The sequence below is a fragment of the Xenia sp. Carnegie-2017 genome, unplaced genomic scaffold (assembly GCF_021976095.1).
Source record: "Xenia sp. Carnegie-2017 unplaced genomic scaffold, XeniaSp_v1 HiC_scaffold_12, whole genome shotgun sequence".
Classification (NCBI taxonomy): Eukaryota; Metazoa; Cnidaria; class Anthozoa; order Malacalcyonacea; family Xeniidae; genus Xenia; species Xenia sp. Carnegie-2017.
In genome coordinates, this window is record NW_025813425.1 from 38,584 (window position 1) to 64,233 (window position 25,650).

General features: G+C 29.8%; 1 protein-coding gene and 1 long non-coding RNA gene across 6 annotated transcripts; one reads left to right on the forward strand and one right to left on the reverse strand.

Annotated features, from left to right (window-relative positions):
• Positions 1-2,369: 2,369 nt before the first annotated feature.
• LOC124446599 lies at positions 2,370-6,476 on the reverse strand. The gene is made up of 3 exons (XR_006948489.1): positions 6,394-6,476; positions 5,616-5,666; positions 2,370-2,512 (listed from the first exon to the last, which is right to left on the reverse strand). It is a non-coding gene; the product is annotated as an uncharacterized LOC124446599 (long non-coding RNA).
• A 12,894-nt stretch (positions 6,477-19,370) lies between these two features.
• Positions 19,371-25,126, forward strand: LOC124446449. Of its 5 annotated transcripts, XR_006948435.1 has the most exons (14): positions 19,371-19,949; positions 20,303-20,414; positions 20,609-20,794; positions 21,057-21,106; positions 21,407-21,733; positions 21,916-22,064; positions 22,267-22,381; positions 22,460-22,543; positions 22,965-23,145; positions 23,661-23,732; positions 23,824-23,883; positions 23,986-24,070; positions 24,190-24,282; positions 24,393-25,126. XR_006948435.1 is itself a non-coding variant. In XM_046997303.1 (4 exons), exons 1-4 carry the CDS (start codon positions 19,767-19,769, stop codon positions 21,458-21,460), a joined length of 570 nt encoding a protein of 189 aa, XP_046853259.1. In that variant the 5' UTR covers positions 19,371-19,766; the 3' UTR covers positions 21,461-21,641. The 5 variants fall into 5 exon arrangements, 1 of the variants encoding a protein (XP_046853259.1); XR_006948431.1 differs by lacking the exon at positions 22,965-23,145; XR_006948434.1 differs by lacking the exon at positions 22,965-23,145 and having other exon boundaries at positions 20,645-20,794.
• The last annotated feature ends 524 nt before the right edge of the window (positions 25,127-25,650 follow it).

Consider the following 25,650-nt stretch of genomic DNA (forward strand, 5'->3'; position numbering starts at 1 on the left):
AAGATAAAATTTTATTACCATTCATATACAGCTCGGAATTCAATTTTTTACTGTCAAATAAGTATTTTAATAAAAATATTGTATCAAATCTACCACACATTATGCAATCCAAACAGAATTTTTTTTGTTCTAACATAAATCGAGCTAATTGTGATGTTACATCATCATTATTACAATCAAAGACAAATTGATGATAACCACAAATAAGTCAACAGGGTCAATTGATAAGTCAGTAATATAATCCATATCAGGTAAAAAATACTCTAAATTTTATGAAATGGAATTTTTCGCATTTACGACATACTTTTGAACAACACAATAGAATGGTGGATCATTAAATTATTTTCATCTGTTTTTGTTTCAAAATCAAAGAAAATAACGTTGGTGTAGACTTATACTTATTAAATTCTAAGGGTTTGATATGACATTTATTTTGTTTGTCCAAATATTTTCTACAATGAGCACAATATGTTTTGACAATCATGTAAAACAACCTTATTTTTAACAAAGAAAATCTTGGAACAATTTTATTACATGTACAATAAAAAAAAAATTTTGACATGGTGTGACTTTAATACTATTCTTATTTTTTAAACAATTTATTAAACAAATGTTTCCAGAAACAATCTGATGATTTGAAAATTATATTACATTCGGCATTGAATAGAAAAATTTGCTTCTTTTTTACAGTTTGAATAACATTTTAAACATGTGTCCTCATTTTTACAAATATGAGAATCCGCATACTCGTCAAATTTCAAATAATGCATGCATTTAAAGCAAAATAAATCCAATTTTAAATTAGAAAAAAGTTTAGGATTTAAGCTTAAGTCATAGTGAGAATCATTTAACCATAAAAAAATAATTTTATCACTAATGTGAAAGGAATCATGATTACTCACTCTTGAATCATAAATTATTTGTATCTAATTTATCTTTAGAAAACACCAAATGAAAATTATCTTTTAAGTAGTTTTCTGTAAACTAAATTTAATTGGTTAATGGCGACACTTCCTTCTGATAATTTGCTTCTTTATAAAATGATTTAACTTCGTCTACAGTAATTATTTCATCAACTGTTTTATTTAAATTTTTTAAAATTGTTAGTTTCTCATCATTATTAATAAACATTTTCCAACTAATACAGCCACAGCAAAACAACAATTTTTAACTTGAGTTTGCAATTTGTCACACTTAATTTGCAATATACCATTTCTAACTTCTCTTTGATGTTTCAATACTGGACGATTTGTTTTACCACCCCCCCTACTATCATCATCAGGATTTAAATTATAAATAAGTTTTTTGTTTTGTTTTTCCGAATTGGTCTTTTTTTTCCTAAATGAGATTTTCTCATTTTATATTGATTTGGGACAATCATAAGACATACATTAGTTTCCAGTCATTATTTAAAAATTCTGAAATATTACTTTGTAAATTATGTTCAAAAGTATCTAATAATCTCTGTATAGTAAATTTTTAAGGGTAATAAGGATGTTGAAAAAGGTTTTAACGGAGCTTTTCGAAAAAATCTAATTAAATCATTCTCAGAATTTACGGATAATTTTGCTATATTGAGCAAATAATATTTTTGAAAATTGTTTCAAAAAATCCAGTAAACTGTTGAAATTGTTTTTTATAAAATTTGATATACGTGATCCTTAACTTCACCATTTAACGTAAAATGGTATTTTATATTGTAAATCAATTAATTTTTATTTTTTTTGATGTATTAAATTTTTCACCAATTTTGAATGAAATATACTAACTATTTTTATTTCATCATTCGAAATAATTTTCATTTTTTCTTCTTTCTTCTTCAATTCTTCATTTTCCGTTTTGACATGGTTTGGGTTTTTTCTTTTTTATTTTTTCTTTATTATTTTCTTTTTCCTTTATTTTTTCTTCACCGTCTACATTATCATGATAATCAATTTCATTTTCGGAACCTTTTATACACATGCAGTTTAGATTTAATTTTATAAGCGGTGTATCGTTGATGGTTTACACATAGAATTACCCACATTGAATTAATTAATAAAATGGCTGGAGAAACACTATGTTATATAGAAGTTCATTTATTCTTAAATGAAAATGAAAAGAAAAATAAAAATAATAAAAGAGCTAGTACTAAATGTACCTATCAAATACTGGATAATGATAAATGTATTTTATTCTCACCTTCTTATTTCAACAATCAATTCAAGATTGGAAATCAGATGATAATGATGATAATTCTGTAAGGTATTATGATGTCAATTCATTAAAAAAGAATTTTCTTTTTTTAAAAAAAGAAATATATAATCTCGAGTCAAATCATTCTGATATATGTTTTAAAATTGAGAAATTAATAGAATATATTGAAACAAATATTGAACTTTATGCTGGAATAAGATTAATTTACTAAAAAAATGAAACAAAGTATACGAAAAGTACAACAATGTGATGGAATTACCTTAAAAAATGTAAGATGTCGAAAAAAAACTTCAATGACCAATTTATGTTGGATTCACTTGGGAAAAAAGTTTAATTTAAGAATTAAAACTTCAAACATTTCAAACGGTGGTAAAGGATTATTTGCATACAAAAAAAAAATTCCGAAAAACAAAAAAATTGCAAATTATACAGGAAGACATCTTACCTCAAGTCAAGTAATAAGAAAATATGGTGATGGTTTAGCAGAATACGCAATTTGCGATAAAGGAAAATGTGTTGATGCTAATGAAACAACTGATGGCGCACCAAGATATGCAAATGATGCTCGAGGGTCACGCTTTAAAAACAACTCGTTTTTACTTGGAAAAAAATTTAATTATTTCTTAAAATCATCAAAAAACATTAAACCACACCAAGAAATATTTACTAATTATGGTAGAGAATATTGGAAAAAAAGTAAAAAAGTAAAATATTTGTAAATAAATAATATTTTTTATTGAATAAAAATATATTTTTACATAAATGTTTTTAATTAATTAATTAGTACACAAATTGATTTCAACTAAAATATCGACCCCACATTGGTGCTAACAATGGTAATATTCTCCTTTTGACCTCTTCTTCTTTTTACCCTTACATACATCTGACCTCTATATGCACCTTTACCCAATTGATTATTTGCAATTTCAAATGCTTTATCCATTAAGGTGAATTTACAAATTTTTTTGCTTTAGAACCCAGTATTCCTGATTTTGCTATAGCTCTGGCAGCTTTTGCAGATTTTAGCGCTAAATGTTTTTTACTTAATGCTTTTTTAAATCCAGATTTAAGTGTATTGCGAATTTTAGAAAATTTAATAAATCCTCCTTTTGTCGTCTCCCTCCTCTTTGACGTCTCCCCATTTTTTTGTAATTTTAAAAAAATATTATTTCAGAAACTTAAAATGTGATTTTTGTAAAAAAATCTATATATATGTTATAACAATTGTACTACTCTGCATAAATAAACAGATATTGCTTCCATGCATATATTTATTGAATTTGCTTACTATTTATTTTACTTATTTATTCTTTTTTAAAAATAAAATAAAAATGTATAAAAGAAAACGAAAAGAATTAAAAAAAGAAAATATAGGAAAGCACAAAGAGGAGGAATTTGGTGGACTAGCAGGATTGGCATTAAAGGGTATTGTTCCAGCTATAGCCGGTGGAGTTGTTAAAAAAATATTTAAATAATAAATTGATAAGGAATAATTTCTTTCTGATGAAACAAAAAATGTGTAAAAGGAAAAGAAAAAGGAAAAATTATTGTATAAGAGGATCAATAAAAAAAATAAAACAAAAGGGAGGTGGTTATTTAAAGACAATGATGAATGAAAATAGAAAAAATAGAAAATTTGTATTTAATTAATCAATTATTTTCATTAAAATTAAAAAAAAATAATTCGTATCTATCAAGTCCATTTTTTTTTAAAATAAATAAAATATCATTACAAGTTGACGTATGAAAATTAGGATCTCTATTGAATATTAAACCAATTTGCTCAAACGTTAAAAAAGTACGTGTTGTTATTGTAAAATTAGGTTTTTCTAATTGTTTACATTTTATAATAAGTAAAGTTATAAAATCATCAAACAATATATTACAATATTTACAAGATAATATATGCCGTGCATAATCGGTATAAATTTCGTTTTCTATTAAAAAATTATAAATTACATCTTTATTTACATTTTTCAATTTTATTTTTTCAATTGTATTAAAAAATTTTTTACAAGATATATAAATTTTTACATTACTAACATGTTGAAAAAATATCTATATAACGTATTACACTCTAAACCTAAATGAAAACTATCTTTTTTTACAACCTGAGAATCATGCAAATAAATGTTGAAATAATCATATAAAATTATATTCGTTTGTTTATTTACATTAAAATAATGATATCTGCAACAAAAATTTTCATTAAATAATAATATTTTTTTATGTTGCATATAAACTTTGGGTAACCAATAAGTCGAAATTAAATAAAGATGTTCGGTATTTTCATTCTCCCAACAACGTATTATCCCTACTGTTCCATATAGAAATTCAATGAAATCTACATTTTTTTGACGGATTTGAATTTTTCATCATTTGAAAAAGATTTAAAATAAAGCGAATATTTTAAATCTTCTACAGTTGGTTTAATTTTAAGCACTTTCATTAGTGACGGTTCTTTTCAATTTTAATAAACAACTGCATACAAAATACAACGGATATAACAATGGATGACCGATATTCGTTCAATAAAATGGCAAATACTTGATAGATAAAAATCCATATCGTTAAACTATAAAAGAAAACCATTTAAAAATGAAACAATTGATTTTAATAGCATATTCATTTATATACATTGTATAGTTAGGTTAATATCAACTCTGGGTTTATATTGATTATAATAAAATTAGAAGTATGTCCACCAAAATGTCCTATAATGACAAAATATATATCCATTATGATCTATAACAGCACATGACTTTTGATATAATGTTTTCCATTATTCAATCTCCAAAAATTACTAATAAAAAGTAACATTAATTTAGTTTAACACACTCATAGCTTTTTGTCAGATATAATATTCAATTTATCAATTTCATAAAATAAACGCATAAAAAACAACTTCAATAATACAGTCCATTACTTTCTTTATATGTTAACTGAACCTTATTTTCAATAATAATGAAATTTCTTGAAATTCTGAATTTTTTCAAAATATTCGGTTCTTAAATAAGTTCATAACTCTATTTTTTCGAAATAACCATAATTTTTCCTAGCAAAAATTAACAAGAAAATCTATTAATGTTTTAAAATCCGTACCCTGATTCTTTGCATTATGCAAATAAAAATATCTAAAACTTTATCTAGATCTTTAACATCATAAAAGTTCTTTTCAAAATGTCTAACTTTTATAATAAATTGTTTTTTCATCCGCAATAAAAATTCTGTGGGTAATTGATATACGTCTTTAAAATAACATTTTATAATGAAAAACCAGTATGTTATTTCATCAGTGTGATGCAAATACTCTTTCAAATGATCCATTAACTGTTTTCTATACCGTGTGATCATCTATAATTTTTTCCATAAATAATATCATACTTCGTAAGTAAAAGCAAATAATATTAAATTCTTACCTTTATTTCAAACAACGTGTAGTCCTTCGAATAATCCGACTTTTAGCGTAGCTAGAAAAGCACTTATGAAATTGTGATATTAAGAAATTGCTTCGTAAAGTCTTTGCGATAGTATTTGGAAGAGTCGCCAATAAACAGACTTTTAGCATAGCTAGAGAAAAGAAATTAATTCGTGAATAAAAGCAAATACTATAAAATTCTTAACTTTATTTCAAACAACGTATAATCCTTCGGTATAGTATTTAGAAGAAACAAGTATATTTCATAAAAAGATATATTTCAAATACAATACAAAATAATTACATTGATGAAAGTCCGAAGTCCAATTTTAAATGATAATATGGAAAGTTCAAAACCCAATTTACTGATAATACAAATTGTCTCGCATCAATACATCATCCACAATAAAGAATCGGAAATAGCATTCAAACTTTTCACCATATTCATCGTCCCAAAACCAATTAAGGCAATCTTTCATTTGTAAACAAAGACATGGATAAAATCTTGACTTAGTTGATACATTACACATTCTAAATTTCACCAAAACCAAATTTACTCACAGTATAAACTGTTTCACTTTAATATTTCCCTTTCCAATAAACAGATTTTTTAACGTAACTAGAAAATTAAAATTGCGTTATTAAAACTAGCTCATAAATAAACGCATTTGTAAGACTTTCAAGTAAAACAGACTTTAACATAACTAGAGAAACGTTAATGCAATTGGGATATTAAAAAATTAGGTCATAAATAAAGGGAAATAACATTAAATTCTTACCAGTACAAGTTTGTCCTCAACAAATAGCGAGAGAATAACGATTTCCAACAAAGAATCCAACCGATTTCCAACAAGATAACTTCTACAGAGCTTGAGAAACTTCGATGCAGTTGTGATATTTACGTGTTCTTAAATACTCTCGTTACAACAAAATACCCTTTGTTTCCGTTTCACCTTGAACGTTCGTATCTACATCTCAATACACTATGTCTTTGTTTGCTAGCTGCCCTTGAACATTCGAGAACACAAACAACCCCATTTACTGTCATCATATCAATTAAATATCAATTAAACATCTGTGACTGGTACAATCTGACACAGACTTCAACAGAATCGAAAATGAACGTTTTGTATTAAAATAAAATACAAAAATTGTTTTCACCTCTTTAATATATTTAATAATCAAAGCGATTTGTGTTGTGACAAAATCGCAAGTTTTATCCATAGAATCACACTTAAATTCAAAACAGAATACCATAAACTCTAGAGAATACTAATAATATCTTAAACAAAATCCGTTTGGTGTCATCACGTCTATTAAGCAATTATCTTCTATACCTGTGACTGGTACAATCTGACACTGACTTCAACAAAATCGAAAATATGCATTTTGCGTTAAACAAAGATGCAAAAAATTATTTTCAGCGCTTTAATGTATTTAATAAACAAAGCGAATTGTCTTATAACAAAAATAGTATGTTTAATACATAGAATCACACCTAAATTCAAAACAGAACACAAATAATATCTCAAACAAAGACCATTGGTTGTCATCACATTTATTAAAAATTATCTTCCAATGCTGTCATCACATTTATTAAACTATCATCTTCAACAAAATCGAAATATAAGATTTGTATTAAAATTTAGTAAAATTCTAACATTTTCTGTACAATTTTATCACATTTAGCAGATTTTCGCGTTCTTTTTGTAATTTTTTGATTGCTTTGATTTCATCTTTACACATCCAAAAATATCGATGTACTTTAACTTGATCGTAATTTTATTCTTTTAATTCAGAGTGCATCATCTCTAATATGTCTTCTATAAATTCCTTGAAGATGTCGATGCGAAGTTCACATTTATATATCTCATCATCTATTATATTGTACCAATCCCCGTCTGGTGTCAAACCCATTATGATACACGAGTTACAAAACACACTTCAACCTTCAACTACCAACAATCGGTGCAGTTTGTGTTGTGACAAAAAAACGCAAGTTTTAATATATAAAGAAACAATTTTTTTACAAATAAATTCAAAACAGAATTTTGTAAATTTTAGACAACGCCAATAATAACTGAAACAAAAGCCATTTGCTGTCATCACATCTATTAAGCAATTATCTTATGGGTGATGATGGAATCTGATACTGCTAGCTTCAACAAAATCAAAAATATAAAGTTTTATTAGAAAATCTAAATGCAAATTTTTTTTCACCACATTAATATATTGAATACTCGATGCGTTTTATGTTATGACAAAAATCGCAAGTTTTAACATATGTGAAACAAGTAAACTCAACAACAGTATGTTTGTGAGGTCAAAAGGTTATATTTGCGCAAAAATTTGATCTATAAAATTCAAGCATTTATCTCGTTTACTTCACTTGCAAGCATACACTTATCGCAAAGACAGTGAGAAAAAAACGGTGAAAGCAAACAAAAAAAGATGGGAAAATGCCAAAAAGAAAGAATATACGGTACAAAAGACGCGAAGAAAAAAAGAAAGAAGACAATAGAAAATACATTAAAATATACGGTAATATTTGGAAAAAGGTTTGCGACGAGATGATAGAATTTATTGAAAAAGAAACAATTCAATTTGGAAAAATCCTCGAACTAAATAAAAAACAAATAGAAGAAGAAGAAAGAAGAAAAAAAGAAAAAGTAATTAGAAAATCTAAAGATTATTTAGATTTTATTTTTTTAGATGTTGACATGTCTGACAATGAAAAACAACTGCATGTTAATCGTCTAAACAAAATATTTGAAGAGTTATATTAAAATTGTTATATGAACTATATTTCATCACTTTGAAGTTCTTCATCCAACTTAGCTTGTGCTAATATTAACTTTACTTGAGTATTTTCTTTTATTTTTTCATAATCAGTTAACGAATTGTTTAAACAATCGCATTCATCTTGTAAATCTTGAACATCTTTTAAATATTCAATATGCTTTGCTTCATTTTGCTCTTTCTTTTTCCAACTCATCTTTAAAGCTTGAATTTCTTTTGAAAATTCGCTCATTTTGCTCCATTTTGCATTAGCTTCTCTTTCGTTTCTTCTAATTCACTCTGCAAGTCAAGTATTTGTTTTCTAAATTCGTTAAGTTTTTTATAATTTTCGCTAAGTTCGATGTTTACATCATCATCATCAGATATATAATAAAATTTTCTTTTGAGCCAATGCGATGTGTTTGGACTTTCATCTTCAGATGTATTTGGACTTGAAATGTGTGATGTATTTGCGTTTGATTCTTGTGATTCCATTTTATAAACAAACTTAACAAATATATGACACGTTAATTCTTCAATGCATACAATTTTAAATAACTGATCTTTTATATATCCCACCAATATTAAAAAAAAAACCAAAAAAATTCAAGCAATGCAAATATGAAGCGATCAAGGTTATCGTGCATGTAATAACCATATATAGTAATAAAAACATGTAGTAATTCTTCATTGACGTCAAAAAATGCAAAACAACTCAATTAGTAACTTCTAGACACTCAGTAATGTCAATCAATCAACTTGAAAAGTCAAGGTTATATTCTAAATTTAAGCAAAAAATGGTATCAGATTGTACCAAGTACAATCAAGGGTGTATAGCAAGTTCACCCAAGGGTAATAATACCATAAATAGATTAAATGAAAGGAAATACAATTTTTTATATCAAATTCCAGTAGTATATAAGAGCTTGCTCGTTAACAATTTCTTTATTATAAAGTAAAAAATGGAGTCAAACGTGTCATATGAAGATTTTTTACTTGAAAGATAAAAGAAACAAAAATCGCTTCGATATATTTATAAAAAAAAAAAATAAAGAAAAAAAAAATCAAGAAGAAAATCAATTTCAAGAAGAAAATCAATTTCAAGAGAATAATGAATATCCCTCTCTACAAACACCCATGCCGAATTGGATAAATACTGAGAAAAATAACGAGACAAATTCTGAGACAAGTTTCATCGAAAATCAAAATCGTGCATCATCATCACCAGATTCTCCACAACCCATGGATGAAGATACAGCAGAAAAGATTGATGGTAAAAGTCCTTTGAATACTTATCATGATAATATTCAAAAATCATCTCCTCTACCCATAATTAATAATGTATATTCAAAAAAAATTCTCCTACTAAAAAAAATACAACTCTTATGAATATCATGTCTCCAATCTCAACTACAAGTATGATGTCACCAGGCACGATGTCTTTCTTAAATTACAATATCCCCACACCGCGAACTATTTTAAGAGAACTTGAAGACGTTGAATTTAATCAAGATCAACAAAAGCAAGGATTTACAACTCCTCCTAATAATAATACTATGAATCAAAATCAAGGAAACACATCTCCTCCTCCTCCTGAACAAATGAATCAAGATCAAGTATTTGTTCATCCCAATCTAGTATTTGCTCATCCCAATCTAGTATTTACAAGTCCTCCTCATAATCGTAAGGAATGGGTAGGTAAAAAAATACAATTAATGGATGCTACTGAAAGTATAAAAAAAAGGGAGGACGTCCAACCAAAAAAAAAAACTTGAAGAATACAACAACGAAATTGGTAAAAATCCTGAATACTCTTGTAATATGTTATCTTTTAACACCGGTCAAAATTGTATTAATAGACAATTTTATTCCCTTATAAAAGGAAATATCATATGTAAAAATGAGGAAGAAGTAAATTTTTTAATTGATCTATTTGAGAGAAGAAAAAAATTACTTGATAAATTAAAAGAACTCAACCAAGAAATTAATTTAAACAACACAATGGAGTATTTTTTTAGAAAAATGTCTTAAAATTCGTTTATATACATCATTTTGTAAATACTTTATCTAATACTTCATATAATACTTCATATAATACTTCATATAATAAAAAATTCATGTTTTTGTATTTTATTGAGGTTAGTATCAGGTTGTACCAGACACGGTTCTTAAAGATGCTCGCTTAATTGATGGGATGGTTGTTGGTGTTAATAAATCAGTTCTACATATCGGACAGTTAGAAAATCCTTGTAATAATAATTGTGTCAAACAATCAAAATGTATTTTGTGACCACATTTTAACATTCCGATTCCAGTTAATGTATCTTCCAAACATATCATACATTGAACATGTTCGTTTTTGCATATATGATATTGATTTTTTCCTTTTTCCTTTTCGAAACACAATCCACAAGCATCACAATGATATGATCTATGTAATTTAACTCTACAAACACCACATTTTACACAATGATAAGGATCTTTCGAATAATCATCGTAAACCTTACATTTACCACAAAAATAATCAGCCAGCTTTTTCTTACACTTGATACAATATTGTTGAATTCCTTGCTCAAAACCACAATAATTACACATTATCCAGGAAATATCTTTTGGATTGACTTTTTTATTGCAAAAATGATCTTTATTATGACAATGATGACATGGATAAAATCTTTCACAACATTTAAAATAAAAGAACAATTTTTTAGAGTGTATACAATTTGTAAACATACATTGATACTTCTGTATCCGAGACATTTTTCCATCAATCTGTTTTACATGGAAGGGTAAGTTATATATACATATCCTCACATACTTTAGCATATGGATATAGCTATATATATCCTATTCAGCTACATAAAAATTATTTTTCAACATTACTGTTCATAAGTTTTCATTTGTTCAAAATGTTGATGATTATCATCATTTTCATCCAAATATTTTTAATACTTTAATAAATGCTTCAATAAGTGATTTTTGTTCCAAGATATATTTCTTTTCAGTTGCATCAAAATCATTCTTAAATTATCTTCTTGACATTCATCAATAACATCAAAAACCTGCACTGCTTTTTCCAACTCAAAATGACATCTGAAGATAGAAACACTTTATTCAAAAATCATCATCATCAGTTAAGAATATTATAGTTCTACCACGCCAATCCGCCATCATCACCAGCAAGAAATGATACTAAACATCTAAACCTCAAATGTCAATCAGACTTCATCTTCTTAAATATATCTTCTACATCATCTGGAAAACTGTAGCGATCTGGTTGTCGCTTGATGACTACGGTTATAAATATAATACTTTATCCATCTTAAATTTGCATTTGAAGAACGCAACCATTTTACCGAAATTTCAGCAATTAATACAATAATTCTGTACAAAACAGTCATATTACCAGTAAGAAATTATATTATGCAATATCCGATACTTTTACCATCTTATATATATCATATAGTTACTATTACAATTTTTTCAATAATATTATTATAAAATACTTTAAGTAATTCCAATTGTGTAATATGCTTATAAAATTCTTTTTCATCATGATAATAAAAGTAGTCTTCCAATTTTTCTATAAATATGTCAATACTATCTTTTTCGCTGATTATCATCCCTTCATCGCATAATTTGAAATTAAATTTTCTTCCATCTTCAATTTCTTTATTAAAAATAATCATTCCACCACCATCAATGAATTTAGATATATATTCTGATTTCATAATAATTTGACTTAAATCTTTTTCTTCATCAAAATCTTCATCGCGCTCAAATATAAAAGTAATACTTTGATTTGAAGATTTCGCCATTATCAATTAGACAGCAAAACATTCAAATGAAAAATAAATCTTTTATTGAAGATTTTACATTAAAAGAGTGATAAAAAGGGTAAGAAATTCGAATTTTTTTAAAAAAGAAAAAAGAAATATGATTAAAAAAGTGAGAAATTCGAATTTTTTTATAAAAATAAGAAATATGTTTTTTTACAATAAAAGATAAGAAAGGTTAAATTTTTTTATTTATTTACTAAAAAAGTGTAATATATAAATCCTTAATATCAATGTAGAGTAGATAACCACATTGGTATTGGATAAAGAAAGATGGAAAAAAATGATGTGAATTACCTTCCCAAAAATTATGTTGGATTTGGAAATATTTCATATGGAAAACCGCCAACATTTCGTGAATTTAATAATTTTAATTCACACCATATTTCTCCTCTAAAAAGATGTAAGCAATCAATATGTACAAAATGTATCTATTGTGAAATTGAATCTTCTGTAGATTCAAAAGTTTTTTCTGAATTTAACAAAATATTACCACTAATAAATGGAGAAATAAAAAATTGAAGAAAACTTACAGAGAAAATTGATGAATTTATAAATCATCTAAGAATGGAATTTGAGTTTAATATAAAAGAAATGTATGAAAAGTAAAAAAGATATAAAGTAAGAAAAAGACAAAAAAAGATTTTATTAATTTAAAATAAAATTATTTGTGTAAAAATGTTTGTACTTATAAAAAAAGAAAATAACGAAAAAAAACCAGAAAAGGAAGCGTAACAATGATTGGTTACTAGTAATCATTGTGAGGCTTGCTTTCATGGTATTATTTACATGATGGCCAAGAAACTGATAAATGCATCAAGACGAAATACAAGAGAAAATATTAAACGAGTGAACTGTATTAACTATGTTGAAAAACACTGTAAAGAATATCCTGATGGAAAATGTGTTTACAGCCACAATGCGAATGAATTTCTTTGGAGAGGAAATATTGTTCATTGGTTGCAGAATCGACAAGAAAGAATTCAACAGAATCAACTTTATTATGAAGGAGATGATGAGCTTTTTCAATTTCCATATAAATCAAATAGAGGTGAAGTTGAATATGTTCCCTATTCTTTATATTTATGGATAAGGCAAAAAGAATATTATTATGCTGGTGTTTGCAATCGTTTGAAGTCGTTTTTTACCAAATAACTCAAAGCAATAAAAGAAACCCTCATTTACAACTTGTGTGTACAATGTGTGACATACCATCTTCTACAAATTCTTTTACATGCGTTTGTGTACAAATAGAAGATTGGATTAATTGGTTTTGGGAGGAAAAAGTTGGTAAAAAGGTTGAGTCATATTTACGATTCTTTCTTGTGGATCATGCGATAAAGCGAGATAATTTGTATCATCAGTAAATTGGACTTTGGGAAAATTTAAAATGTGTAACATACAAAGTGGATCGAGTTTTTATCAATGTCTTTGTTTACAAATAGAAGATTGGTTTAATTGGTTTTGGGATGAATAATTTGGTGAAAAGGTTGATTCCTTTTATCGATTCTTTAATGTGGATGAAGTATTGAAGCGTGACTTTTTGTATCATCAATAAATTGGACTTTGGACTTTCCATAATATCATTTTAAAAAATTGGACTTTGGACTTTCATCAATGTAATTATTTTATATTGTATTTGAAATATATATCTTTTTTTTTATGAAATCTTCTTGTTTATATATTATATATTACTCTTATCCACTATTATAATATATATATATGTATATTATCACAGGCTCACCCTTCTCTATTTTTATGTTTACTACCGCTGACTGCCTAAAAAACAATCCCCCCGGTTTTTTTTATTATAAGATGTATTATGACTATTTTTAGACATAATACATTTTATAATAAAAAAACTTGAGCCTGCGATGATATATATATATATATTAGTTAACTACTTCCTCTTCTTGTATCATGAAATGTTTCTCTGGTTTCATTTCGTTATCTTCGTTTTCTTCTTCTTTAAGATATTTCTCTGTGTTGTGCTAGTAGTCCATATCTTTATCTTGGAATTCTTCTTCGTCGATATCTTCAAGCTTCTTTTCTTGTTTGAACTAATGTGCTTTCTTCTCGTTTATTTCCTCTATTGCAGTTTCTTTTTCCATGTCCTGGTACTGTTCTTCGATGTTTTCTTCATTAAACTGTACACATCAATTTATTAATAGGATGTGTAATAATCACGCAAAGTGTGGAGAACTTATCGTAAAGATACATTTGACGAATTCTTTTTAGGACAATTTATTTTCTTTATTTAACATTTTTTACATTTAATTATTCAAAGTATTATCTTAAGTCTGTAATGTAATTGCAATAGGAAAGGACGATTTCGGTTAGTTCTGCCTTGTTGAGAACTTTCCTGAAAATTTTCTTATCGTTGTTGCCATCTGGAAGAATTGCAATAAATTTTAAACATAGTTTAGAAAACACACAATAAGGACATAAATAAATCATTAATTAAACCTAGTGCAATCTCTTTTCTTGCTGATGGTAAACAAAACGGTATGTGTAACGGCCAAAAAATTAGCATAGCTTATATTTCTACCACATTCTTCTAAACACTTTAACACTGTTAGCATTCTCATCACTCGTTTAAACTCAAACTAACAATGTCTCTCTAATAAAACGTTTTTACGACCATGGTTATATATGCCGAAAACTGGCATACTTTATATTTCTACCACATTTTTCTAAACACTTTAACACTGTTAGCCTTCTTATCACTCGTTTAAATTTAAACTATTAATGTCTCTCTAATAAAACTTTTTTACGAGCATGGTTATATATTATTATAGTAAGTACACAGAACGCCACTTTTGTCATGTGTCACCAATGCGCAATATCTAGCTAGGAGTCTTTTCTACTTGATTAGTCCAGTTGTCGTTAGGTCTGAGGTAGGCACGTTTTTGGTCAGCAGATACCCTCATTTTGATGGTTGTATTTGCATCTGATGCGCAATATATTTTTTGCTACTTTGGCTAGCAATATTGTGATGCATCACACGACATCACACTATCACACTCGTATGACGTAATGTCCGCAGTGTCGCATTCGTCTTTCTCCCGAAAATACTCGATGAAAACTCTCCTCACTGACAATTTAACCCATTCCGTTTATTTTTACGTCTTAATACTCAATAATTCGAGCGAAAAAAGTTTGCAAAACGCTTGCAAATATCGAGCAAGAGTCTGCTATTATACTTTTTTATTTACAATTTTGCATGGACAATTATATGATATGACACCTATAGCATTGTGGGTAGGTTCTTAGCCAATTGCAATCGAGATTGCTTAATATGCATAATAATAGTATTTCCCATGACTTCTGACTGGGAAAAGCCAAAGTCATTTCTCACTGGATCACTGGGGAAAGCCAAAACATTTCTGACTAGGAAAAGCTGAAAATATGTCAAAGCGCAGACGTAACAATTGTCAATCGGTTGACGATTTGCGAAAAGATGTCAACGAGGAACTACATCAAGAATATGTGGGGTCGAGGATATTAAGTGATATCCAATCTATTAATTTGAAAGTCTGCAATGATCTAAATGTTGATGTAATTCTGTTTGTTCTTGTTTTGAAATATGGGTTGTCACTTGTGTGCTCTATTGCCAATGTTGCGTCTTCTTTGCTTGTACTCCCCGTGAATGTACGTAAAGAAGTGTTGGCTTTGTATGTCCCAATTTAGAAGAAGAAGATGGAAATGTTCTTTTACAGTCCGCTTCTAAATTAAAAGTTCCTAGTACAACGATAGGAAGTTGCATGTAGTTACACCTCCATGCTCCAAATGTATTAAGTGCAACCATGATCTTGTGAGCTACAATAAGCCAGTAAAAGTTCAGGTACACGATCTGGAACTACCGATGGAGTGAAAGTTTCGCTTAGATGCAATCGCTGTAATTTGCTTTATGGATATTCCAAGTACGGTAATGGGAAAGATGGCTGGATGTTATATCCCGAACAAAGAAAAATGATCGAGGCTACGGATCTCTGTTTTGTTGATTCAACTTTGCTTCAGTGGCAGCTGTCACTCGCGTAAGTTACAATATAATCACTTGATTAATTAATGTTAAAATAGCAAGTAGATTTTACAAATGAAACATGTTTTCTATAGTTGTCATTCGTGGGTATCATTTAACGGTTTTTCTGAAGCGTTTAATGAAGTATACAATGGCAGTAAGAGAACGATATGTTGTAGATCTGTATTACTGTTATCACGTTGTTACAGTTTTGATGGTAAGCATTATTTGCGTTTTATATAAAGATTTTGGAAGAAACAAGTTGCTGCTTCATTTTGGGTCGGCGAGATGGAGAATGAGTTGAGGGAATTGGGACAACTGGACTTTTTTGGTTTGCTTAAAGAAGATGGGGACTCTTCTAGGGTTCTAGAACAAATCGACAAAATTAGGGCGAGAAGTTTGTACGAGCATACATCAGATGATTGTTCTGATACTTGCAAAGAGCGCGGTAAGTTAGATGCAATTGTATTTTAAAGTTAGTTTAAAAGCTATAAATATATTCTATTGGAAAATAGCTGTGATTCTCATCAGGCTAAGATATTTTCGTAATCAAACTTATAGGATGTGGAAGGCTATAGGTTGCCGATGGAATATGGAAATTAATGTTTCCTCATTGCATGATGCGTAGAAAGGTACTTATCTTAGTTTTATATAAAATTACTCCTTTCCTTTTCGTAACTTAATAATATTATATGAAATTGTTTTCAGAATTTTGTAAAGGGTATTCCATTGCTGAACTTTCCCAATGTATGCACTGAGTCGCCTCAGCATGGAAAGGCATTCTGCAAACAGCATGTGCAATATTTGGAAAAAAACTTCCCTAATGTACCCACTAGTGTGCGTGGATTTTTAAGATATTGTGGTGTGAAGCCAAGTAACATAGGTATGTACTCCAAAATTGTCATGACTATAATCATGCTTGAGAATAAAGTCCGATTTTCATGATCAATTCGAGATACATTAACAGAGCTTTTACACTTAATCACAACTGCTCTTGCTTTGGTATATAGTATTTTGCAGGGAAATTGGTACCCCTTTCTCTAAATTTGTCTCAATGATATGTGTATTACAGAGCTGACAGAAAATTACTACAAAGAATTACTCTATTTTATAGGTGAAGAATTGATTGACGACACAGGTCTGCTTTCTAACAATGACGTGTCAAAAATGGACGAAACACTGGGAAAGCTTGATAAAGATGACGACACTTTTCCAGTAGGAAATAGTGTTGTGGAGTCACAAGGTATATTTGTCTAAAATTTGTTTATTTCACAATATGAAAAACAGTTTTACATTGTAGCTAATATAGTAATATATCAGTGAAACCTAAGTTTTCCTACTAACGTAAAAGTGGTCGTTAATGACAGTGTGTTATAAAGCAGGTTTGTGAATGACGGCATGAATTTGAATTTTTTAATCTCATCCACATTATATATATGATGAAATTTCAATACATTGGTACCGATAACTAATAACTTATTATTTTTTTAAGATAGAAAAATAACTTTTTATGACAGCATTTGGATTATAGTTATACATGCACGTGTGATGGTGGGGAAATTGTTACTTTGGATTAGTTTGATTTTGCGTGCTTTTTCTTTGCCTTCTCGCACTTTCAATGTTTATAAAAGTGTGGCGTCAAAAGTTTCAGGCCTCAAGCCTCAAAGTCATTCTTTTGTAAATGAAAACCAAATCTCTTGACAAATTTCTTGTCGGTTAGAACTTAGAAAGCCTTGTGTAGGTGTTTTATTCTTTTTGAACAATGCATGGAACAACAAAGCTGTGTATTGTGTGTCGTTTCTAAACACAATTGATAACTAGTGCTAACGCTAATTTGTACCATATAGGCAATGCTGAGTTCGTTAATAATGAGCCAGATGCAATTAAAGCTATTTTAAGAGATTGTGTTGAACCAACAAAAACAAATGAAATAAGGAAACTGGGGGAAAACAAAGACTTCAAAAGTGGTCAAGAGGGCATTTGTTTATAGTTAGAGGAGGAGGAATAATCGATAAATGGAGTCCTCTTTATAGGTAAGCACAGAGAATGCTTGACTAAAGCGCATCTTCAGAAAAACTTTGTATTTATTATACATTTACATAACAATTAATTTTTTTCAGATCTGAAAGCCCTTCTCAAGTGTTTTTGATAACTCTTTCTTGGCTGCGCATTATGTTAAAGGAAATCAACCCAATGAATTGGAGTTTATATAAGTGATACATTGTGATGTAGTGTGATGCATTGTGATGCATTGTGATACATTGTGATACATTGTGATGTAGTGTGATACATTGAAAATATGAAAATATGTCGAAAAGCTGAAAATATGTCGATGCGCAGACGTAACAATTGTCAATCGGTTGACGATTTGCGAAAAGATGTCAAGATGTCAAGATGTCAATTGTGATACATTGTGATACATTGTGATGTAGTGTGATGCATTGTGATGCATTGTGATGCATTGTGATGCATTGTGATACATTGTGATGCATTGTGATACATTGTGATGCATTGTGATGTAGTGTGATACATTGTGATGCATTGTGATGGATTGTGATACATTGTGATACATTGTGATACATTGTGATGTAGTGTGATACATTGAAAATATGAAAATATGTCGAAAAGCTGAAAATATGTCGATGCGCAGACGTAACAATTGTCAATCGGTTGACGATTTGCGAAAAGATGTCAAGATGTCAAGATGTCAATTGTGATACATTGTGATACATTGTGATGTAGTGTGATGCATTGTGATGCATTGTGATGCATTGTGATGCATTGTGATACATTGTGATGCATTGTGATGTAGTGTGATGGATTGTGATACATTGTGATACATTGTGATATAGTGTGATGGATTGTGATGCATTGTGATGCATTGTGATGTAGTGTGATGTAGTGTGATACATTGTGATACATTGTGATGCATTGTGATACATTTTGATGTAGTGTGATGCATTGTGATACAGTGTGATGCATTGTGATGTAGTGTGATGGATTGTGATACATTGTGATGCATTGTGATGCATTGTGATACATTGTGATACATTGTGATGGATTGTGATGGATTGTGATGTAGTGTGATGCATTGTGATACAGTGTGATGCATTGTGATCAGTGTCTGGGATTTATTAATATGTACTGTGATGCATTGTGATAACAAACGATGACGAACGCTGTAGTGTGACGTTACGTAATGCATCACAAACTTTTATACTGTTTAGCCAAAAAATATATCGTGCATGGTATAATACTCTTTGACTGTGAAGACATACTCTGCGGCTGGGAAACTTAGTAGAAAAAATATTTCTCTCTCTCCTAATGTTGTTGTTCCATTTCGTACGATCGATACATTTGAAGGCTTTCAAGAAAACCTTAACGAAGGTACAAATAATTTACGTAGAACTGGATCTCGATATGAAAGGAGGAGAGTGAATGAAAGCGAATCCTGGAAGTGTTTGCAAGATAATTTAGTAAAGTCGTACATCGAAAATTGTGCCATGTTACCAGGACAATGCTTTTGTGTAAAATGCGTAGAAGATGGGATACCAGCAAAAAGTGCGTAGAAGATGGGATACCAGCAAAAAAAGCAGAAATTAGATGTCGCGATTGTGGTCACGGACAGTTCTACTGTTTTGAGTGTGCGGAATCCCTTCATCGAACGAGGAATGTTTTCCATTTGGTTGAAGTATGGAAGGTAAGCTTAATTCTTTCTGGCGGCATAGATGAATCCCTATAAAATTTGTCTGCCAGCAAAACATAAACAAGTTAAGTCGTCTATTGGAAGGCAATTCTAGGTGATTATTTCCAAAAGTCAATTCTTCAGATGAAATATTTTTGCTCTTTACATTTGGAATTTGGCTTGTTAAGCTCTAGTATTCATCAAATGCTGGCAATTTCTTACGACCATGTCTTAACTCTGAAGTAACTTAATCTGTAGTATTTTGTTAAAACTATCAATCATTTTCAAGAACGATATGCTGCTATATGCTGTGCATGGTGTCTTATGTAATGTATACATGTTTTGATGCTTAAATAACTACTCTTTAGACTGATTGTGAAATGTTTGTTCCATTACTTTTTGGTGGTATATTACGTGACAGTCAGCATGCTAACTGCTCTTCAACAGAATCACATACTATAATATGTGTGGATGGAAAAGGTACAGTATGGCAGCAATGACAGTATTTTGACATTGACTACATGTAAATGTGTATATGTTGGTCATACTGTTAAGTATTAGCTTCATTTAGGCCAATAATTTCTATGTTAATTATTTGCATATCAAATAATCCAATTTTTAATCTCATACAAAATTTGGGTCGGCAGCATTTAAAAATTGTTGAATTCTGTCAGTGTATTAAGGATGCTGAAAAACTAATTAAACTCCAGATGTGGCCAGGCTCATCTTCTAAACCCAAAATTGCATTTCACTTTGACTTTATGGATTTTGCTGAAAAATTCTTGCTCGAGAGCCATGTATCCTTGCACAAATTTTGCAGCACTGTTGAAGTTGAATATCCTGAAATGCTACCTAGACTGGTATGTATTTCTTATAAACCTGAATTGTGTACCCATGTGATAGTCTACCCATCAAATAGTGGAAATAGATGGGAAGTAGTTTTATTGAATCACTGTTATTTACAAACAACATAAATAATGCGTATTTGCCTTAAATAAGATAAGAGCACATTCAAATTGTTCATGAAGTTTCCTTTGCTGTTATGACTTTGTGTATTCAACCTTATTTTATTTTTGAAACAAATGCACAAGTTTACTAGGTGTTCATTTTATTCATGTTAAGGTGAAAAACATATATAACATGTTAAACAATTGATCATTCGATGAATACAGGTATGTTATGTGTTATAAAACATAAGTCTATTTACAGTTATTGTAGACCTAATAGTTAGATTATATGTGTAGAGCAGTACAGTCTAACCTGTTTTAAGTACACACCATTGGACAACAGACTAGTGTCAGCTTAATGAAAGTGTCAGCTTGATTGAGGTTTCATCATTATACTTTCATCATTATTATCTATATGAGATTAAGTTTTGGATTTTACACAGTATCTGCTTAGTACAGGGTCATTTGATACAAGAGGTTTGACTGTATATATTATATCATTTAAGAATTTGATTTTTTTGTCAGATCTTTCAAACACCAAGTCAGATCATTAAAGTTCATACAGAAAGACCTGATTGATTATAGAAATTGCCCTCTTTGCCCACAAGTCAGTATTTGATTTCTTTTTTTCTACTATTTGCTTTGTGAACTATTTTAAAGTATATGTTTTTTTGTCACATATATTATCAGAACATTTAAAGTTGTTGTGAAATATGAAGTGTTACATGTTTACCATAAAATTTACATGTTTACCATAAAATTGTTTACATGTTTACCATAAAATTGGGCTGGCTTCGCCCCTGAGAAAAGTGGGTCTATGCTTCATGCAGGTCCATTGGCCCTGATACATACGTAAGTAGCTACGTGGATTTAAAATCAAAATTACAAACAGCCAATTTTTTTTCATTTCCTCTAATTTATTATGTTTATGTATGGTCTATGACTTGATTGTGTAAACTGTCATGTTTATTTTTACAGTAATAAAACAATTGTTATATATGCGCTAATCTATAATGTGCTCCAACTTCTTTTAGAGTTGTCAGATATTTAAAGCAAAAGAAGTTACAGAAGCACTTCACTCCAAAGGAAAAAGTCAACTTTTTGATGAAAAAGGAGTGTTTGGTAGTTGTTGTAGTCAGCATTCACACCCTGGACGACTTTTCAGCACTAAATATGGGGAAAGGTTAGTGTCTTAGCCTTGGTTTGCACGTAATTGCCAATATTCTTGATCTTTGATGAGGTAGTAAGGAGAACAAAACGTCGGGTTATAATTTCTTTTCCTTTGTCAATTTTGAAATAAAGGGACAAAGGACAAAACGATTCTGTGCTAACGAGATCTATTATTACCCTTTAATAATATTTAGTGTCTTATTATTAATATTCAGAATTTCGTATTCGCTGTTCCTATTCCAAAGCATTTTAAAAGATGCTGACCAAAGTCCTAGTGTTGATTTTAAAATAATGTATGATATTGGATGTGTATTATCATCACATTTAAAGGTATTTTAATGTTGGCATGTATGATGTGGGACAAGTTCATTCACCAACTAAACTTTGAATAAATTGGTACCGTTCTAGGCAAACAAGAGGCATGACATTTTTTCAAAAGTGTCCTTTTCGGTGCCGATATTTCATTGTTATGGACACAAGGCTTCATGCGAGGTAATGAATAAAGCTTTGTACCTGGTAATGACAGGGATGGATTAAGAGGCGGGATAGTGGAGGAATGTGCTCTCCTCCAACCTTGATTAATGGAGATGGATGAGGAGTGGCAGTTTCCCTAAGAAATTTATGTATACCAAACCATCAAGCGATCGTAATTGGGGTTTATGGAGCACAATTTCAAAAATCTCCAATCATTGTATATAAGTAACAAAATTTAACGAAAAATGTCTTGCATGTTACGGCAACAAGCAGCCACTAGAATCTTATCCAAACTAGAGCACCCCCTCCCTCCAGAAAAATACATCCCTGGGTAATGATGTAGCGATTGAAGAAAGACAATCTTTTCTGCTCTGGTTTCTTCCTTGATAAAAAGCCGCCGTATGTAAAATATTATTTTTTAATGTCTTCAAAAAAACAGGACAAATTCTGTCCTAGAAGGCTCGATGGTTTTGGTCATACAGATGGTGAGGCTATTAAAAAGGCTCTGGGCTTACCTTCGTGGGTTCTCAGCAATTACTAAGGAGATGTCTGCCAGTAGAAGAGTAATCTTTTGACAGACGCGCTTTTTCACTTATCTCGAAGAAATTTTAGCAATGCAGGTGCTTGAATATTGTCATTGCTTTATGTGAAACTATGCGTTGACACAATGAAAATGTTTTTATTTGTTTGTTGCGCCTTAATTATTTTTATTTTCTGTATACGATTTGTTAAAATATACAAAATATATAAAATCGTTAACGTCGAAGCTTAAAAAGGTCTACAACTTATCATTAAAACGCAACAAGAAATGAAAGATTTATTTAGATAACTAACTGGGAAGTAGTTCTGGTAGGTTAGAAATTTCTTATGTTTTCTGTGGCCGAAAAGTATTTAAGATTTGTTTTTGCCTAACCAAACTCTCAATTCAATTTGCATCTAAGGAAAATATGTCGTAATTTAATAAAGGCTTCTTCATCGAATTTAAAAGATAAAGATTTATTACTATTGATTGTACTTCAAAATAGCATACTCGTTTTTACGAAATACCCTACTAAAAAACGAGATTTTTTATAGTACGGGAAAATACAAAACCAGTAGCATATATAGTTACATACATATTTATTTTGTTTGTTAGTGACGTACGATCCTGAAATTGTTTGTCAGTGGGAGGCCAGAGAGAAGGAAATTATGTCAAGAGTCAACCCAGGTATATAATGTTATTCATGGGAAATAGTTTCATTCTTAACAATTAAGTCTGGAGGATTTAAAGACATACTTTTTAAATACAAAACATAAAGATACCACGGAGAACTGGAAAGTGACGTACGTTCAAAAGCTACTGCATTTTAACAACTTAGGTAGGTTTTAATGTACTAAACTGGCTGTTTCTCTATAATACATGCCTATAGACGTTTTAATATTTCTTTTGAGCCTAATTGGTGAATTATTTAAATTCTTAGTGCTACATCATTCGGATGTTTTGAAGAAAACCAGGAGATAACAAGAAGATTACTCAATTCATCAGATGTCGAAAAAACTATACCAGTATGTATAAATGTGTCAAAGAAATATTCGAAAGATTTTAACAGATATTGAACGAAAGCATTCTGTAAAAGAAAGATGGAAACCTTGTCATCCTAATTTTGACGTCGTTGCATTGCTAGTCATACAAAGAAAACGAAAAGATACTATCGGAGCTTTACATGGACTTTCCTTAGAAAGGGATTTCTTAATAACATTGAGAAAGAAGTATGCAGGTACTGTAATGCACAGTAAATTTCCCATACCTGTAACCTAAGCTATGTTACCATATCTGTCTTTCGTTGTTCTTGTAAATGTTAATTTTGTATTCCTTTTACTCGTTTAGATGGTCAGAAAATTGCCACTCGCTTGTCAAGGCAAATCACCAAGGTCACGAACAAGATGAAATTAACAATTAAGAAACACAATGCTGTCATTGATTCTCTTCGTGATTTTATAAACAGTTTACATGATCGTCTGACATTTGACAAAACGAAAGATCCTACATCAGACCTTATATGAGGGATTTGAGTCTGGTGAGGATGACATTCTAGGGGAAGCCTCGGTCCCAGTATACACAAAGAAGAAGGCTATTGAAATGTACTTAATTCTAAAACGATGTGACGAGAAAGAGAAACTTTTAAACTTGGAAAGAAAAAGGCTTCTATTGTATTACACCAATCTTAGGTCAAAAATTGATAAAGCACTTGCTGATCTTGGTGATTTGAGCAGCGATGAATTCATGCTTGGTTAAAACCATTAACTGATGGGATTTAAAACCAAATTACGGAAGGAGTTGTTCAGCTTGAAGAAAAGTTTTGAACTTCCTCTTGGAGAATTTTTTCTTCTCCATGCTGAGATTGTCAACTTAACCAATAATGTCAACATTCCCAACGAATCTGAAAACTCAACGTACGAGGAATCCGATACTGAAGATGAAAACATCGAAGAGTACAGAAGTGGACATTGACATTGAATAGACGACATAGCTATTATTCGTAAACTAATAGCTACTTTTTATGTACTTATTATGTAATTTAGTTGTTCACGTATTTAGTATAATAACTGATATCACGCAAACATTTGGTTTTGTGACGTCATGTTATTGCACAGTCGTTTTCTCTTCTTCTGTACAACACCGGAAGTTTTGACCCGTAGTTGAATTGTGAGAGAACTATGTTCTTTATCATTTATCAATGTCTTACAAATAAGAGTTTATATGCGACATATATCCCAACCAATTAGCTCTGTCTGCCCAACCCAATTCATTTTAAATTGTGAGCATTCATATCATCTATAAAATAGACGACACGTATCCAAAGCTCGGTCAGTTGATCAACGGGGTCTGGGGCGAGTTTTTGAAAACACCGAATCTCATGATTTGTCCGTCTAAATCATCCAATTTGTTTTTTATCGTTATAAGCCTTCCCATGTTTCATATTCTGCTCGAGATTAACTCCAAACAGATGACTAACTTTACCGATGTTCAAGCTAACGAAACGATGCTGACGAGAGAGTGCTGTCTGGTTCGGCACCCTTGATGGCACTGCCGCTTTAAGAGGTGAATGAGAAATGAAACCGAATACGTGTTTGGATTGAAATAC

What these genes read in the sequence shown, in the direction of transcription:
- LOC124446449 (XM_046997303.1), top strand. Translation starts at nt 19,767, where the DNA reads ATGCTTTTGTGTAAAATGCGTAGAAGATGGGATACCAGCAAAAAGTGC. An exon ending in AATATGTGTGGATGGAAAAG is followed by an intron (nt 20,415 to 20,573) that starts GTACAGTATGGC and finishes TACAAAATTTGG; the next exon opens with GTCGGCAGCATTTAAAAATT. An exon ending in CTGAAATGCTACCTAGACTG is followed by an intron (nt 20,795 to 21,406) that starts GTATGTATTTCT and finishes TTTTTTTGTCAG; the next exon opens with ATCTTTCAAACACCAAGTCA.